Raw genomic sequence first — 14,241 nt, forward strand, 5'->3', positions numbered from 1 at the left:
ACAGTGGCTCAAAATCAGCCAACCAAGAAAAACGTATTGTCTTTTTTATGAAGGAATATGATCTCATTTTACATTAGTTATTCGAACCGGAAAAGTGACCGAGAACGACGTTGGACATGATTCACCTGCATTTGCCTCAATAAAGAGGATCATTAGAGCAACCGAAGCCCTGAAGCATGGAAATATTGTCGGCAGGAGATTGAGGAAGATGTAGACACGCTTCTTTGTGTGACAAACTGGGTGATTGAACTAATAAAGAATCACCCACTGATAACCATTAGTTTGGAAATTGTGAGTACACCAGGTAGCCATAGAAAAACGCGTTAACAATTAATGATGCCTGCGAAGCAATGATTGATTGAATTGAAGAAAGGGAGATACAGAAGCCACTTCCAAATGATTTTTTCCACTCATCGAAATGTAAAGTCGCCGCAAGGGATACTGTGAAGTTGGAAAATTTGTCGCAAGGTCATAATAAAGGTGATGTACAGAAGCAGCTTTGGATAACATAATTGTTTACATGACACGAAAGGGTTGTCAGGAACATTAATAGGTGTGTCTGGTTACCCTAAAATTTGTAACAATTGTTACAAATTGTTACTGGAAGTCGTCTGTTAACCCGAAAGTTCTGCAAAAGAGAGCGGTTGGAGAGAGAAATTTTGACAGTTCTTTCAGTGAGAGTTTGCAAATTCTTGCTGGACAAATTTCTTCTTTCAATCTCTTGCAACTCTTCTTCTTCTCATTCATCGACATTCAATCAGATGTTTTCTATTGTTTATTTATTTCTTTTTGTGATTATAATTTGAAAATTAGCAAGACTAATTGTTTTTGGAGAACAACTTTACAAAATGTGAAAAAAGTAAATATTAATATGTAATAAGAAAATAAAAGACTATTTCCAACATTTTTAGACAAATACCATTAGCAACAGGTTTAAAAGATTACGCGGAACACATCATATCTATCTTCCTTTTATTGCTCATATTTTTATTTTATTGTCAATTCCTTTTTATTTATAAAACTTGTGAAATTGGTGGTGCTTCCTTTTGCTTAGTTCTTTGTTTGTTTGTATTGACAAATCAGCTGATTAGTTGCAAGCTTCTGCAGGAATACCGTCTGTTTACTTTTCGCAATTTCCTTGCAAAAGAGAATAAAATTACCTTACTCTCTCAGAAAGATGTTGCTGGACAATTCCAGCAGGAAAAGTAACCAGACACACCTAATATGTCATGCCATGTTGCCAAGCTGATTATGTATCATTATCTGAAAATGCTAGAAAAAAAGAACTCGCGATAGATCTAAAGGGTGTTCTTAATATTACGGTGGCCGCTCAATTCGAAATCAAAAATCCCATTTTGGGAGCAAACAATTTTCCGTACCTCGAAGTTCTCAGACCCTTTTTCCTTGCAAATAAGATGGCATTTCAAGTTCTTAGAAAAAATAAACTCTCCATTTATAGAATGTTTATCATAGGTCCTTTTTGGTAAAGCTCTCATTTAGCTCTCATTTAGCTCACATGTCAGCTGTCGTTTTAAACAGAATTGATTTATTTTGGCATATTGGATTCAAACTGAAACCTGACCTACGAAAAGTGTTGACTAAAGTTTGGTAAAGAGGTCACATAATCTGTCGAAGTGGCTTCATATGATATTTTGTAATATTATTAGGTTCGCAAAAAATGTATTTTGAACATATAGTGATAAAAAAAAATTTATTACGGCTTGTAACTGGTAGAAAACTATTTGGCTAAAATAATCAGTTTTTACAGTTATTGAAACTTATTGCCTCGCAATGCTACCCCAAATTTTAGGAATACTGAGGACAATTGATTTGACTTTAATTTGAGTTTTCAGTAGATTGATAAAATTTTACTCAAATGTATATTATGTCTGCAGGACTTTTGGTATTGTAGGTCCACGTTTTGGTATAGCCTCCATATAAAGGTACCTCCCTATATTCGGTATTTTGATGATTTTAGCGACATTATTCACCGGAATTGTTTCAAGTTTATACAGAAAATTGTCTGTGAGCCTTTGTGGGAAGGTACCAGAAGGAATGGCTCAATCTCTGCCATCTTTATAACACGTCTTGTGTTGATAGAAATATTGAGATGTGCCAAGTCTGAATGGAACCGGATGTTAACTTCACGTTGTGCGAGCTTCATGAATATTCAAAACTTTGACGCTTTGTGGGAGAGGTACTTGATGAAGTGGACCGGTAATGTCCATTCTCACACCTGACCTAGCACTGATGCAAATATAAGGATTCCGAACTCGATCCAAGTTTGATAATAATAATTAAGATGTACCAAGTTTGGACTAAATCGTATATTTCTTTTGAGAGTTATTGTGCGCACCAGCCAGACAGACGGACGGATGGACTCCAAATATTCTGAAACGGTCCAAAGAGATCTAGGGTCTAAAACCGTTATTTCAATAAGGCACGTTTTGGCCGTAGCCATATGGCTGAGGGTATACAAATCACACAAATGATTCTTTGAACAGCTCTCTATTCCTTAGCATCTACGGGGATTTATGTATAAAATATCTGGCGTTCTCCAAGCACAATGTCGAACATCTAGCTTTGGAAACCTCTTAAGATGCCCTCCTATATCCTCAACTTAAAACCTGTCACAATTCGCTTACTACCCACGTATATAGATGAGTATGCAATCGTTCGTACATGATTTTTTTTTCGTTCGTAAACGACAAATACAATGTATTGGATAATTGCTGCCAAGAACACAACACTCATCCGATGTACTATATATGTATGTATCTCTCTGTTTATGTTTGTATGTAAATGGATGACAGCTGTACGTATACAGCACGACGTATCTCTGAAATATATAGACTACTATTTTTAAAATTCAAACAAATTTTGAAATTGTTTTGTTTGTTTGTTTGTTATTTTTATTATCGTCATTACTGGCATGAAATGTCTCTCTCAGATGTGAGTGTGTCTGTGTCAATTTGTTCCGTTTGTTTGGTAATTTGCAAATGACCAGAATTGTTGTTGTTGTTTGGGCTGTTTTAATTTTAATGGCTTTCGATCAGGTGAACAGCGTTTCAGCGCTGCTGGCTGACTGGGAGGAAGTGAGGTGGTTGGACAGATGGGTGGGTTATGTCTGAGAGATGTGAAAGAAGGGGGTGTATTATTTTTAGTATGTCGCTCGTGACATTAAGCAATTGCAGCCGGCACATTTATTTCGCCACACATTACAATTCAGCTGTCGCTTGTCAGTCAAATGTTTCGAAGAAGTAAAGAATCAGGGATAAATTTGTTTTTTTTTTTTTTTTCACAAATTTATTTTCTCGGATTTGAAAAAGATGCTTCATTTATTTGCCAAAAACCTGTCTGGCAGATAGGTTCGACAATAAAAAGAGGAGGCAAATCCATTACCAGTTTCTTACATAACGACACGATATTGGTGAAAACGCCCATTTCTTGGTGCATTGGCTTATCTAAAATAGAGGGTGGTGGCAGACACGTTGACGTCTTACAAATAAGTCGATAAATCTGCAATTGCATATTTAATTGTTTGTGGAATTGAAGTTATAGTTTTGGCTGCCCATAAATGGATTCAATTTGGTGCAGATTCATATTTCATAAGCGCCGTGGACAAACTTTTGGCTGACAAAATATGTTTTTTTTTGTTTTTGTAAAATATTGTCATAGTAATTCCTTATTATATTGACGTCAATAAAAAAGTATAGAACAGTGTCGAACAAATAAAGATCAAACAATATGTATGATAATGTATTAGTTAAGGCCCGATTACACATTATGTTAGAGTCGTATGTAAAGTGACTTATTCGTATTTTTTACATTTTTATAGCATATTTTATGGAGCTCCCAACTAACTTTAAACTTGAAACAGTAGTGCATAAACAGTACTATTGAGCGTTTCTTTTTATACCCTCCATCATTCCGTTTGTAATACCTGGAAATATAAATTTTAGACTCCACAAAGTATATATATTCTTGGTCAGCTATGCCGATTTAGCGATGTCCGTTCGTCTGTGGAAATCACTCTAACTTCCGATCGAAATGAAATAGGTTGATAAAATTTTTCTCAAATTTATATTATGTCTGCTGGACGTTTGGTATTTAAAATGGGCCATGTAGTTCCACGTTTTGATATAGCCGCTATATAACTGTATATGGCTGCTTAAGTCACAATTGTTACCCAAATTTGCTATAATTTGGCAGAATATGTACTGTGGAAATCACTCTAGATTCCGAACAAAATGAAGTAGGTAGATAAAATTTTACTCAAATATGAATTATATCTGTAGGATATTGAAAATGGGTCATGTAGGTCCATGTCTTCGTATAGCCTCCATATAACGGTACCTCCCGATATTCGGTATTTTGATGATTTTAACGACATTATTTACCAGAATTTTTTCAAATATTTGAAGTTCGTAATAGATACTACAGCATAAACAGAATATGGACCATGTAGGTCCCCATATAACGGTACCACCCGATATTCGGTATTTTGATGATTTTAGCTACATTATTTACCCGAATTGTTTCAAATTTGGTATTTGAAGTTCGTAATGGATACAACATCCTAAGACAGAAAATGAGCAATGTAGGAAAATTGTCTGTGCAGGTCCACGTCTTCGTATAGCCCCCATATAACGGAATCCCCGATATTCGGAATTTTGATGATTTTAGCGACATTATTTACCGGAATTGTTTCAAATTTCGCATTTGAATATCCGACTTTTGACTTTTCCTTACTGGTTTCTTTATGAAACAGAGCAATTGTTTGTAATAATAATTCTATATTCTTAATTTATCTCTATATGTAAACCACCAACAAATGTTGCTTATATGGAATTTTTTTATATTCTATTAAAACAAACAATGATTTTAACAATTCATCAATTGACTTCATTTGCATTTTTAAGTGTCAGTTGATCAACATAATTTGTATTAATTTATTCATTTCTGCCCTTAATTGATTTTCTTTTATAATTATTAACTTTTCATTTTCGTTCTGTTTAATATGAGTTTTCTTTAAAAAAAAAAAAAATATTAAAATTGGTTTAATGTGTGAACCTGTGTGAACGATTGAATAAAAAATATGTATTTTTTTTTTTGATAAATAACTATTCAAAATTGTAATTTTTTCTTTTCCAAAAAAACACAAATCCTTCTCTTTTCTTCTTCTGCTTGCTCGTATTTCATCCCTTGTAAACAAAACGAAAATGCTATTACGTAAAACGCAAATTGAAATGAATTTTGAAATTGAAATATTGTATAGCTTATGAAAGTGGCAAATACAATACTGGGAGAAAAATTGTTTACAGCTCTGATGAAGGCAACATTCTATGGACACTTTGTTGCTGGCGAAGATCAAATCAAAATCATACCAACACTCGAAAGGTAATTTTAAAAGCTTTTACAGAAATTGATTAACGCTTTTTTTCTTTCTTTTCTTTCTTTTCTTCTTTTTTTATTTTTTATTTTTTGATGCTCGGGATAATGTTTTGTTTTTGAAAACCTGGGGCTGATTTATCAACATCTACTCCATTTCCAATGCTTTTGATATTTTGGATTCTATTTATTTATTGATTTGACCCCGCCCGCTTATGCCATTACAATACATACGCGTCCACATACACAAACACACGTACAAACATCTATCTACTATGTCCTGCAACATCAATTGCACTTTTGCGGGGGCAATGACATTTCATTGCTGCTGTTGTTGTCGTTGTCAATTTGAACCACAGTTGATGAAACTTGCCAAAACTGTCCTGGGTGGCACACTCTTCGACCTTTTAATGAAGTCCTCGTTCTATGGCCATTTCGTCGCTGGCGAGGATCGTCATAAAATTGTGCCAACACTTGAGAGGTTTTTTTTCTTTTCTTCCTTATATTGATTTTTATTTACATTACCATATGTTTTGTAAATGTCCATTTCCATATACATCTATGTGACCTACTCCCCCATGCATGCTGTGAAGTTTTTTTTCGATTTAAGCTGTCAATTTGGAAGAGAAGATGGGAAAGTTTGAAAAAAAATATATATCAAATAGTTGAGTATCACGTAATCTTGATGTTGACAATTAATTCACGGAAGATAGTTGAAATTTTCTAAATTCGGAACACATTTTGTTGCAGATTTTTTAGAATTACCTTCTGACGATCAAAAACGACTATAAATTTGGATTCAACTTGCAATGTACCTACAACAGAGGTGGAAACCTTTTTGTAAGGAGGATTAATACCACCTGAAAACCAAAATAATTTTGATGCCCTAAACTCTTCATGAGATTTTCAGGAATCCTAATCACACAGTCAAAATTAGCGAAAGATCGATTTGTCATTATCTACTCATTTTAATTTGATTTGATTCGACTTCTTTCAAATAACTGGGCAGAGTTAATGAAAAATGTTACATATTGAAATGTTCATAGAAAGCTTTGTAACATATCATATATAGGAGGCCCCATATATAAGCGTAAGACGCCGAATTTATTGACCCAGAACACCAGTTGTCGTCTGAAGGTTCTGTGAAGGTTGTTTTATATCACCTGGACAATTAGTTGTTGGATGTCTTTTATTGTTCAACGCAATATGATTTTAGCATTAAAATTTTTTGACATGAACGTAAGAACAATGTGTTCGAAACATAGAAAGCCTTACCCTAAGTCTTTGTCTGATTGGCTATATAGAAATCGTTTGAGAAGAGTTGCCATGTAGCTGATCCTCCCTGGGGTGGACTATTTTGGAGGCCAACAAACAGCTTTAATTTGGTACCTTCCTATGTAAGATACGTAAGTCGTCTTTCAATTGATCCATAAATCAATTGGTCGACTTTTGACAGTGGGAAAACATGCAAAGTCGTCTAAGGTTAATCGAATTTCGATCTTTTCGTTTTCGCACAAGCCATACAGGACACACAGATAGAGTTGTTTATAGTTTTGATTTGCCTTTGGCTATGACAAAACTAAAAATCGATTTTAGTTTTCGTTTCATCTAAAGCTTGTGCTTTAAGTTTTTGTGGACGTACTTTGCAATGCGTTCATTCGCTTCTTCCACCATAGTGTCGACCTCCTCATTATAAGGGACGTTCGTTATGCTACCCAATTCCAAATAGACACACCTTGATGAGTACAATGACCTCGGAAATTGGGGGACTGACTACATGGGGCCACAAATTAAGCAATTTTTTATATCCTCCACCATTCTAGGGAGGGTATATTACCATTGTCATGCCGTTTCTAACTCCTCGAAATATTCATAATAGACCCTACAAAGTATATATATTTTGGATCATTCTAAAATTCTAAGACGATCTAGCGATGTCCGTCTGTCTTGTTGTAATCACGCATTCTTTCGAACGTATTGAGATACATGTATACATGCATAGTTTACCGGTAGGAAGGTTAAGTTCGAAAATGGGCCATGTCCGTCCACGTTCTCGTATAGCCCCCATATAACGGTACCTCCCGATATTCGGTATTTTCATGATTTCAGCGACATTATTTAACGGGATTTTTTTAAATTTCATATTTAAAGTTCGCAATGGATAATACAGCCTATGACAAAAATTTTTGTATGCAGGTCCACGACTTCGTTTAGCCCCCATATAACGGTACCTCCAGTAGTCGGTATTTTGATGATATCAGGAACATTTTTCGCCTGAATCGTTTCAAATTTCGAATTGGAATATCTTAATGGGTACTACAACCTATGGCAAAAAATTTCGTATGCAGGTCCACGTCTTCGTGTTGTCCCAATATGACTGTACCTCCCGAAACTCGGTATTGTCATGATTTTTGCGACTTTATTCACCGTAGTTGTAACAAATTTCGTATTTGAAGTTCGTAATGAATACTAGAGCCTATGACAGAAAATTGTCTGTGCAGGTCCACGTCTTCGTATAGTCCCAATAAACGATTTTAGCTACATTATTAACCGATTTTTTATTCAAGTTTCGCACTTGAATATTGTAATGGTTTATGATAAAAGTTGCCTATGTAGGTCCACGTCGTCGTATAGACCCTCATATATCGGCTACATTCAGTATATTTAAGATTTTAACAAAGATTTTTAAGGGATTTAATTTTTTTGATAATAGCCAAAATCGTTCCAAAATGGTGGAGGGTATTAAAAGTTCGGCACGACCGAACTTACCGCTTCCTCACTTGCTAAAACTTAAAAGTTTCGCAAACTTTGAGTACTTCTAATTTTGGTTTACCACTTTAGCTTCTATCCAGCAAGTCTTAAATCTTTAACCCATCCCCTGTTTAGACCCTTGCTTTAGATTTTTTCATGATGAAAATACATATGACTGAAGGTTGTACCTCATGGTACCGTGGTAGGAATTGACTTAATCGGCGCTCTAAACTTGATTTTAACGAAAAAACATATGACTGTTGGTGGTACCGTCGCAGCAATTGAGATAGGTTATTTTCAGCCACCGTGTTAGGGCGAAGATCGATGTCTATTCGAACGGTAAAGTGAACTTACTATAATATTTTTTCATTTTCAAAATCTCGTTTATAGATTGTTCTTTCGAGTGAAAAATATACTCGCCGTGGGCTAAAAGCACCAAGGAATATTCCACAAAATTGCTGACCACCTGATGGCAATCAAATCTCTCCTAAATTAAATCACACAATGATTATCATCCCTATCTTCTACACTTCCAAATTGCAGCATTATATTCTAAATTAACTATCCAAAGTTTATCTACAAACTTCAAAAATTCTATTATTCGGACAACAAACAATCAAATTCAATTATTTTCAGAATGAAAAAAAAAATTGGCAAACAAATTTTACTTGAATTGGTGAACTGTTGGTGGCGTTATTTTCCACAAAATTTCAAAACGTTTTCTGTGTGGATCCATAAATTCAAATTGAATTTGATCAAAATTTAAACGATTCATCAGCAACACTCTCCACATTCTTCTTCTTCTTCCGTTCTTTCCGTTGTGTGCGTCAATCAATCAGTCTCTTTGTCTATCTAACTTTTCGCTGTCAAGGACGTGCATAATTTGTAAAATGTGTCTCTTTCTCTCTAATAATGTTCCTGTGTATGTATATGTTGTACGTTTCTTTGGTTTATTATTATGTCACGGTGACAGATGTTATAACATCTCTCTCGCTCTCCCTGTTACACAACACCATCACCATCATCCAGCATCAAGAGAAATCATACTTTTTATGTGGCAATGAATGTATATCATCACCCCATGCTCATTTAAATCCAAGTGTATGTGGCACCCCGGCGTTTCAATTGTTATTCAATTTGTTTAATAAACATTTCGACAAAAAAATAACACGTTGACATATTCACATTTAGACACACACACATGCATACCTGAGAAGCTACCGCTTATGTTGCACAATCAGATGAAGCGATTTATGTTGAATATTGCGGAAAATTATTTGTTTAAGTCAAAATTATAGCCTATTGTTATACATACAGGGTGAGATAAAAAACTGCGACAAACTCAAACGCCAGATTTTTACCTTTTTTTAATTTAATTGAATGAAAAATGAAAAAATGTCGGAAATAGGATTACATTTTAGAATAAGTTTAGATTTGTTCGAATTGGTCACTTTTGGCACGAATTAGGGCCTTCAAACGGCCAATGAAACCGTCACACGCTACCTGATTGTTGCTCTACGGTATTTTAGCCCATTCCCGGCGAAGCGCTTGCTTGAGGTACATTTTTTATTGCCAACCTTGCTTTCCAAAATACTCCAGACACAATAGTGCAACGGATTGGTATCCGGAGATTTTGCTGGTCATTGTGCGCAGGAAATGAAGCGAGGAACCTGATTTTGTAACCATTGTAGGGTGGCGTGTGCTGAGTGCAATGGTGCTGAGTCCTGTTGGAGTGTCCAAGGTCTGCGGCCAAAATGTTTGCGTGCTTTAATACGCCCTCCAGAATATTTTCGGCATTTATTCTGATTAATACGAGCGAAGAGCGACCATCGGCTGTTATGGCGGCACACACCATCATCATGGCCGGCGCTTGAGTTCTGGTGGCCACCCGAAGGTGGACATTTTCAGCTGACCTCTTTGGCAAATAAACACAACAAACTGCTGGACAATGAATGTTTTCTCAAGGGAGAAAACCAAATTCAGCAGTTCACCATTTTCTCTCAGTTGCGGTGTAAGTTCTTGCACTTTTCGGAATTTCAATGGCTTTACCCCGAGCTCATTTTTCAAAATTTGCCGAATGGAATATTGCGATATGTTCAGCTCACGAGCCATTTTTCGGCCACTGCGACGCGGGATTCGATCAAGTCGCTTCTTCACTTTTCGAACCATTTCTGCTTATGTTGCTGTTTTCCTTCTTGGCGTCGGGCTACGCTACCAGTATGCCGGTAACGAGCGATGGTACGAGACGTAAAATACTTTCCACATTTAAATCCTGGAGTGCTCTAACGATAGCCACTTGTAGTTTCCAGCCAAATATAAAGAAATCACACTATCACGCTCTAATTCCATCACGAATAACTTTTTTTCTAGAAAATTATCACAAAAATGCTTTGTACGCTTGTAAACAATTTAATGAGCTGTCACTGGAAAAATTTTAACAGCTGTCGGACGATTGGCTTAGAAATGACAGCAGTCTAAATTTTGTTGCAGTTTTTTCATCTCACCCTGTTTAAGCTAATTCACTTTGATGGCCTTCTGCGGGAAAAGTAATGAATTTTCCATAAAAGAAGTGTATATTGCACCGAATGTTCTTTAATAATACTGAAAAAAGTGTTATGATGATCGGGTAGCAGAGTTGTGTAATTCCTAAACGAACTAGTTCTGAGGAACTATTCGGTAAAAGGTACAATCGAAACTATAACCAATTCTTTCGATGACCTAGTTCTTTTAATCAGAATAAAAAAGGGATGAAGTTAGTTAGCGGGTTGAACCGTTCTATTAGTTCGAACTAATAGTATTATCAGAGGATGATGATCGAGTTGAAAAGTTGGGCAGTTTTGAAATGAACTGGCTTAGATAAACTATTCTGTGAAATGTACAATCGAAACTATATCAACGCTTTCGTTTATCTACTTCCTTTAGTTCATATAGTTCATTTTTTATATTTTTATAGGAAAAAAAAAATAATTAAAACTTATCAATATTGTCGAATATTAGTAACACAATAAATTATTGAAATTTATATGTAAAACAATGTTTAAACGTAGATTTGCCGATTGTTTATAAAACGAAGCAAAATTGGTATTATGTTGTTTAGTTTGTTGTTTTATTTCACTCTTTTCACACGAAACGGGAAAATAAAAGAAAATGGTAAAATTGAACTGAAATGAACTAAGCAACTAGGTGAACGTCCTACATCCTATCATTGAACGAGATGGACCAATTCTATCTGCTTGAAAAGTGGAGCACAACAAACACGAAAATTGCTTTAGATTTGTTTTGGAAAAATTCAAATGTTTATTAAAAGTTCAATTCGTCATCAATTCCAACTAAATCTCTCCATCTTAATGTTCAAGTAAGCGATAGCAAATACATTTCACAACTAAAAAAAAACCGTAACCTTTTTCAGCATGATCGAATATCTCCATTAGAGTTCATCGATACTCATTGAGCCATAGTTTCATACACAAACACTTTTCCATTCATACATACCCACATAATTATATTTTGTTTGTATTAAAGCATGTTGACATTAATAATATCATGATTAACAATTTCCAACAAATATACTAATATTTATTTATTTTTTTGGCAAATGAAAATTACAGGCTGCGTTCATTTGGTGTTAAACCAATTTTGGATTATTCCGTTGAAGAGGATTTGTCCCAGGAAGAGGCGGAGAAACGTGAAGTTGAGTAAGTATCTATTATTTTGAAAATTTTACAGGCGACGACTTAGATGTGTCGAAAATGTTCAGTTCTATGGAAGATCTCTCCATAAACCTTCGTCTGTTAGAAAGTTTTTAGTAAGGTAAAAGCTTCGAGCTCTATGACCTCTCATAAGTTTTGTTATTATATTTTTGTTAAATAATTGGCAACAACTAGTTAAAAATGTTATTGACAACATTAAAACTAATATATAAAACAGAAGAAAAAGATTTGCCTGCAATATGTTAAGTATAAAACATAGTGAAAACCTAAATTTACTGCCCCTGAACTCGAGAGGGCACATAGCTCGACATGCAGATTCTTTCCAACCCAATAAAAATTGATATACCGTTTTAACTTATCAAATCAATGTCGACAAAAGTCGATTTCGATATTTTAGTTTGTTGTGCTGCCAACAGATTATAAGATCGAATGTAATTTGTCTCACACGAAAAGTCGATCGAAACTCTATAATCTGAAAATCCAAAATCTATCACTCAATGTTAACTTTGAGATTTATACATGGCAGAAGAATACGGTTAGATGGATCAACACTTGGGAACATTGATATGTCAAAAATGTTTAAATGTTTCTTAAAAATAAGTAGATTTGTATATGACAGATACAGTTCATAGTCCCAGCAGCTGTGTCGATGCTACTGTCTGTATTCTTCTACCATAGATTTTTACCACTGTCAAATGTGGACTACGGTTTTGAGATCAAAACTTTATTAATCGATCAATCAAAAGTCGACTTATGTATCCCTAAAACGAATTCATCTTTATGGACAATCAATAATAGCAATGGGAAGCAAGAATTCAGTTGAGAATCTATGTTTGTTTATGACATAACTCAGAACTAAATTATCCGAGCTCGCTTCAATTTCGAACCGCAAGTCGGATGCGAATTAGGTCCGACATCTGACCGATAGTTATATAGAGTGGTTGACGTGTTGTCCGACCAAAGGGTCGTATGAAAGTCGGAAGTTTTAGCCGAATTTCGAACCGAAGTCAGACCAAATTCGCATGGATACCCATGGGATATTCGGAAGGGGAAATTAGTGCTGTCGGATCGAACTCGGAAGTAAAATGCGCATTTCTAATTTTTTTGTGAAGTTCTGATGTACATATTAACGGCAACTTTCATAACGTAATGACAAGAGCATGTAACAGTCGAATATTCTTCAGAAATACACATCGAATATTGTTCATGTAATAGAAAGACGAACATTTGCGGTAAATTTATTAAAATCTGGTATAAAACATTCACTTTACCTTCACTCCTCTTTAAACACTAATTGGTGAAACCATTTTTTAGCCCTCAGGGTTTTACATATGTGCTGTCACTTTTATTATCCATGTGTATTTCAGTGCGTATGTCAAAATAACTATTTTTTATATATGTTTTTTTATTTCATCTGATTACATTGTCAATTGAAATCGAAAACCTGTAGATTTCATTCGAAATCAGACCTCTGAAAACTCGCTCGAATTCGAGAAAAGAGTGAAAATTGCCTCAATTTGAGCGGATGCACGCTTGAATTTTGTCACGAATAACTGTTTTTTGTTCTGGAAAATTCTCACCAAAAATGCTTTTGTACGCTTGTAAACAATATAATGAACTGTCACTGGAATGAATGACGAATTTTTGTATAACGTGTAGTTTAGGTATCGGTGTAAAGCAAATATTAGCCACTCTTTAGTAAGTGACAATGAGCTATTTTGATGTGATCTAGTTTAGACCCTCCTTTTGGTGAATTGTTAATTGAATAGACAGCCCGTTGGTGAGCTATCAACACTAGTTCCTTCTCTCTATAACGACTAATCAACCTTTATTTTATTGAGAAGTCAATTTCAGATATTGGAGGTTATGTTTCTTAGGAATCTAAATTTATTACGTTAAAAAATGTTAACCCTAAAAATAATATATGTTATTTCTTTTTAATAGATCCTCAGTTTCAAGTGCCGGCGATGTTAAAGAAGACGATGCCATGCCCCAATACCATGTCGATAAGTCGTTTGCAGATCGTCGCTACAAGGTCAACAGTGCCAGAACCTATTTCTATTTGAATGAAGCTACATGTGAGCGTAACATGGAAACGTTCATTAAATGTTTGGAAGCTGTTTCAGGTAAATTAAATCAACGCCAACTAACCTTCCGAAAACAAAAATAACAAAAAAACACATTTTAACGAAAATAATAATAGGAAAAAACCCACACAGTACAAAAACAGACCCTCCACATCAATTAGGGCCAATTAAAGTATGAATGAAATTTCAGTTGAGTGGCTGTGTGTGCGCTCGTTTAGCTTTCAAAATCTCATTCTAGAAATTGCATGCATTTAACGTTTTAATGTTAAATATTTACTGGTTTGCGATTAAGGGAATTGAAA

At 34.9% G+C, this 14,241-nt stretch overlaps 1 protein-coding gene across 4 annotated transcripts in view; it reads left to right on the forward strand.

Moving 5' to 3' along the window:
- LOC101901311 (proline dehydrogenase 1, mitochondrial) overlaps positions 1-14,241 on the forward strand; it is a 50,470-nt gene that overhangs the window by 14,188 nt on the left and 22,041 nt on the right. For 2 of the 4 annotated variants that reach the window (XM_059127667.1, XM_059127669.1), the window contains exons 3-5: positions 5,751-5,872; positions 11,751-11,837; positions 13,797-13,978. In XM_059127667.1, the coding sequence (XP_058983650.1) occupies positions 5,751-5,872; positions 11,751-11,837; positions 13,797-13,978 (391 nt within the window). Of the gene's footprint in view, positions 1-5,278; positions 5,401-5,750; positions 5,873-11,750; positions 11,838-13,796; positions 13,979-14,241 lie in introns of all 4 variants that reach the window. The other 2 variants (XM_059127666.1, XM_059127668.1) reach the window with 1 other exon arrangement.

The sequence above is a fragment of the Musca domestica genome, unplaced genomic scaffold (genome assembly GCF_030504385.1).
Source record: "Musca domestica strain aabys unplaced genomic scaffold, Musca_domestica.polishedcontigs.V.1.1 47, whole genome shotgun sequence".
NCBI classification, from domain to species: Eukaryota; Metazoa; Arthropoda; class Insecta; order Diptera; family Muscidae; genus Musca; species Musca domestica.